The sequence below is a fragment of the Manihot esculenta genome, chromosome 8 (genome assembly GCF_001659605.2).
Source record: "Manihot esculenta cultivar AM560-2 chromosome 8, M.esculenta_v8, whole genome shotgun sequence".
In the NCBI taxonomy this organism is placed as follows: domain Eukaryota; kingdom Viridiplantae; phylum Streptophyta; class Magnoliopsida; order Malpighiales; family Euphorbiaceae; genus Manihot; species Manihot esculenta.
In genome coordinates this window covers 38341582-38346728 of record NC_035168.2, presented here as the reverse complement: position 1 = coordinate 38346728, position 5147 = coordinate 38341582, and the positions used below count along the sequence as shown (strand labels likewise).

Genomic DNA, 5147 nt, shown 5'->3' with positions numbered 1-5147 from the left:
CACAATCAATAAATGCAATCCAATCAACTTCAAGAGTGGTAACCTCAACCAAAGGGAGCACACGAGGAACAGATAGGTGGGATAATGTCTTTGGCCGAGCCACAAGTGAAGCCACATAATTATATTCACTTTATAAATTCTGATTTAATAAGTATATCCACTTTGTACAACAGAGCTGCAATGAGAACCGTTAGTCTGGACAATTATTATTATTTTCTCCTAGGTCTGCTGCCTCAATCACTGCTCTAACCTCTTAGCCTGTGATATATGAAGTAAAATAGTTGGGGATTTATCTTACTTGCATATTTATTTATAGTACTTATGTTTTGGTAGTATCTCAAACATCTGCCTATCTATTAATCAAGAAAAACTAGAATAAAAATATTATATCTAACATAATCCTGGATTTTATAATTAAATAGTTCATTTTTATTAGTGAAAATTTATATATTGAAATTGTATAACTAATAATAAAATAATAAAAGTAATTTATTGAATCTAAATATCATAATATGATCATTCTCTTATTTTGCTGGTAAGTATAATGCAATTTAATTTTAAATTCATTATAAAAATATTAATAACATTTGATTTTGATTAATTATAAAATTGGTTATTTTATTTTGGAATTACTATTTAATAATACATTTAAACAACAAATCAATCACCCAAACTGTAAAATTGATTTGCCAGTTCAATTATTGTATACCACACATTCTCTACAAAAATCATGTACATGTACATAATTCCACAAATATCAACTCCTTTTTCCATTTTTCCAACTTCTTTTGACTAGAAAAATGGCATCTTCCTTCCCATGCCATACATCAAAATCCAAGCAGTTCATTTTTGTCATTTTGCAGCTTAAAAATCACATACATGCATCCCTTCTATACACAAGAATTGGCTACTTTTTTTTTTTTTTTTTTTTTTTTTGTCCTGGAATATTATAGATCCTTTGGTTAATTGTAACCTTGGAAGTAAAGCTATGAGGGTTCAAAAGTAATTGCTGGTGTTCAAGAATGGCGGGTTTAGGAAATTGAGTTGATGAGCCATATCAGTTTGGGTTGTGCTGTTTGTGAAACTGCAACAGTTAATGAATTTCTTTGATGGGTGAGGATTCATATCCTCATCAATGGTAGGAAGTGGGCGTTTGAGCTTGTTTTCCATGTTTGGTATTGGATCACTCAACTGGGTTGGCTTTTGAATCAAGAAGCTGCTACTACTGCTGCTATTGATTAGAGGATTGCAGTTGTTGAAGAAAGGTTGATCAGGTATTGCACCAACGGGAACTGGTGCTGGAGTTGAATCATACCCGGTTGGATGCAACTGGTTATCTGACAGGAAACTCCGCAGAATAGAATAATCCATGGCATCCAGTAGGTTGGAGAATGAAGAAGATTTCTGAGGCATCAGAGATTTGTTGCTTGGAGGATTCTTCAAGCTTGGTACGAGGGTTTCTTGAACAAGCTGTTCTTCTTCTTCTTCTTCTTCTTGATCATGATCACTTGCAGCTGCTGCTGCTGCTGCTGCTGCTGACGGGGACGAAGCATGTGTTTTCTTGTAGATCCGGCAAAGAACCCAGTCATCAAGCTGCAAAAACAAAATTTGGAACTTTCTTCATTAGCTTCAAAATAAATAAACCTGTTAAGTTCAGTCCTATCATCTATGTGGGGATTAATTACGTGTACTATAAAACAAACAGTCAACCTGTAAACTCGGCCACTATTTTAAAAGTTTAATTATTGCAAAGTGGGATCCATTTAAAGATTGGATCAAAATGCAACCACTATTCATTGTAATGATATTGATAGCTAGCTAGCTAGCAAGTACTTTCTTCTTATGTAGTGCCACATCAGATACGATGACATAAAATATTCTGACTTGGAAAAATGGGTTATTAGATTACCCTCATTGCAGAAGAGGATGAATCTTTAGGCTTGATTGGCTTGACGTTGTAGGCAGGGGCATCAGTTAGGCGATATTCATGCATAATCCAATTAGTCTTGATTCCTTTGGGAGGCCTTCCCTTGTAGAAGACAAGAGCTTTCTTAACACCAATATTCTCTTGAACTGATCCTACACCAGCACCTCCACGGATTGCTGATGATGCTGCAATTACCTTGTCTGTTCCAGTTGCTTTCCAATACCCTGAAGCTGCAGCTCTGTTAGGCCTAGCTCCATTGGGATACTTTCGATCTCTAGGACTGAAAAAGTACCATTCTTTCTCTCCAAATGCAGCCTTAGCTGATAAAAACAAGAATAAAAACAAGGTCAGTTTGTGTAAAAAGAGAAATTCTCACACCCACAAAAACACAAACACAAACCAATCAACCTGGTAAGTCCCATGGATCAAACTTGTAGATATCAACATCTGCAATGATGGAAACTGGGAAAGGTGTGGAAGCAATCTTTTTCTTTAGGTAATGGAGGATGAGCTCCTCATCTGTGGGGTGGAATCTGAAACCTGGTGGCAAGCTTGATTGTGGGTTCTTCATGGCTAAAACTAAAAGAAACTATGAACCCACAAAGAAAAAAGGGTAGATGAAAGTGCTAAATAGGATCTGAAGAGGGAGAGGGAAAGAAGGGGATTGAAATTTTTGGGAGGAGAAGATGGGAAGGCAATTTATGGTTGAGGGAATTTGTCGTGATGTGGAAAATGGGGATTAGGACAAAGAGGAGGGATTAGAGATCAGTTGCAGAGTTGGGACCCACGTAAAAGGCAAGGATATGGGAATTGGGTTGCCAGCTCTCTCTCATCGCATCTCTGAGTTTGTCTTTGATATCAACGTATTAGAAAGATGGCGGCTGATCAAAGGATGGGTTTTGATCTCATGACATTATGTGTGTTTTTCTTATGTTTCTTTAGATAAACACTTGACACGTGCCTTCTCTTCTGTTCTCTGCACTCTTATCTTTTGTCCTTTATTGAAACTTTGAAATGACAATCTAGAGTTGTGCTGGACTGACTGGTCCCAATCATTTTGCCCTAAAATTGTACCTCTCTTGCACTTATCTCTCCCAAATTTACCTTTTTTTTTCCCAAGAAAAAGAAAAAAAAGGAAAAAAGAAAAAATGGAGTAAATTTTTTAATAAATGATTCAATGTATGTCAATTTTTTCTGGATAGGCATCTACTCATAAACATAAAATTTTAAATGTGATTAGATCTTAATTTTATATTTGATAATTTAAGTTCAATTTCTTCAATTATTCTCCAAAAAAAAAAAAAATCTTCAATTGACCAGGGCAGTAATCACAGAGTTAATTTGAAGTCACAAGAGAAGAATTTTAGTAGTGGTCCACCATCAGTGCGAAAAAGAATAATAACAATTATTTAAAATTTATTATAAACTAATTATTTGATTCAATTTCAACTAATTTATTTAAATAAAGAAAATTCCATTCGTTTTGAGATTCTAAAATTATATATTTTATTTCAAAAAATAAAAAATATTAAATAAATATTATAATTATATACAAATATTTGAGAATAAAATATGTTAAATATATATTTTCTTTAATTTGAATTGGTAAAATACGAAAATCTAATTATCGAAAGAGTCCAAATTCATAATTTCTTTATTCATTAAGACTTTATTATAAAATTATCATAGGCTGCTATGTAATTGAGATATTTTAAAATAAAAACTTCTGAAACTTCAATTTAAAATCTCTAAATTGAAATATTAAAATCTAATATTTGCTTCTTTTTTTTTTAAATAAGAGGATAAAGAAATTAAAAGAGTTAATTCAAAACCTTTCTAATTTAGTTTTATTACAGTCCATGGGATGATTGGAGACTTTTTTTAAATAATAATAATAATAATTAAAAATTTATTTCAACCACCATATTTTATCAATAAAACAAATTTTTAATGAAATAATTAAAAAAAAAATTAATTTTATTATTTTTTACATACATATCAGCATTGGCATTATATGGCTACTTTTAGCAACAAAATTGATTAAAAATTCTAAAATTAACTACTGATATTTTTGCCAATTTAGCAGTAATAAATTTCTCATACAAAATTTAGTCACCCTATCGGCAATAGTTGCTTCACGAATATATGCTAAAATGAAATATGTGATATGAAACAATTCAATCTAAACTGATTTAAATAATTTTTAAATTTATTTTTCACTTCATCTCAAATGGTTAAATATTATATATTTTAGATTTTTTATAATTTCTGCAGCTGAATCGGATACAATTGTTAAGTTATAATCAAATCTTTGAGTATTGTGGATCGCTAGTAATTGGGACGGTTTCACCTCATTTCACACGAATAGTCGCAGTCCCATTAGTTCTGCACAATTTTTCTAATTCTGAATGATTTTAATACCAATTGAAATAGTCCGGCCCATTAGTTCTGTATAATTTTTCTAATCTAAAATGGTTCTGATAACAATTAAAACAGTTCGATTCAAACTGATTCAAATAACATTTGAATTTATTTTTCACTTGATTTAAAATGATTAACTCAAATTATTTAATATTTTTATGTTAATTATTATATACGGTTTAGATTTTTCATAATGGAAGCCGCAGCGGAAGTAACCGAACATGATATGGCATGCAAAAGTAAACATCCTAAATAGCCATAATTAAATTTATAATCTCTCCATAGTATCGCATACAATTGACTTCAAAGAACAACATACACAATAGTAAAAAAGCCAACATATATGTCATTTTAACAACCTGCCTCGATTTAATTTTTCTTATGGATGGAAAATTTTTCTATTAAATAATAATTTTTAAATTTATGAAACATTTTAAATATAATTAAAAATATCACCACTTCAACGGCTATATGATCACCCTCAGCAATGTGATTTATGAAAAAAATACTAATTAATTTTATACACAATGCTTCACTCGTAGCACAAATATAAATTAAGAAAAAGTTTTTTTTTTCCTTAATTTAAAAAAAAAGACAAAATAGATGCATGCAATGACGTAAACTCCCACCCACCTTTATATGCGCATATATTGTATTCCAAAGAATTTTTTTTCAAGTCCAAAGAAAATTTTACTTTTGTAAGAATGTTATTTATTTATTTATTGGATAATATCATAAAAATCTTAAATTTTGTATAGTTTATAATTGCAGTTTTATTTTTTTTATAAAAATATTTTAC

At 30.8% G+C, this 5147-nt stretch overlaps 1 protein-coding gene across 1 annotated transcript; it reads right to left on the bottom strand.

Moving 5' to 3' along the window:
• Window positions 1-674: 674 nt before the first annotated feature.
• On the bottom strand, window positions 675-2650 carry LOC110621290 (NAC transcription factor 47). Its single transcript, XM_021765516.2, has 3 exons — window positions 2336-2650; window positions 1910-2247; window positions 675-1593 (listed from the first exon to the last, which is right to left on the bottom strand). The coding sequence occupies exons 1-3, from the start codon at window positions 2496-2498 to the stop codon at window positions 997-999; spliced, it is 1098 nt and encodes a 365-aa protein (XP_021621208.1). The 5' UTR covers window positions 2499-2650; the 3' UTR covers window positions 675-996.
• Between the last annotated feature and the right edge of the window lie 2497 nt (window positions 2651-5147).

Bases quoted from the DNA above. Each gene is read 5' to 3' on its own strand.
- LOC110621290 (XM_021765516.2), bottom strand. From the start codon at position 2,498: ATGAAGAACCCACAATCAAGCTTGCCACCAGGTTTCAGATTCCACCCC. The intron at 2,248-2,335 runs GTTGATTGGTTT...TGTTTTTATCAG, and splicing joins TGATCCATGGGACTTACCAG to CTAAGGCTGCATTTGGAGAG. The intron at 1,594-1,909 runs GTAATCTAATAA...TTGTTTTTGCAG, and splicing joins CATCCTCTTCTGCAATGAGG to CTTGATGACTGGGTTCTTTG.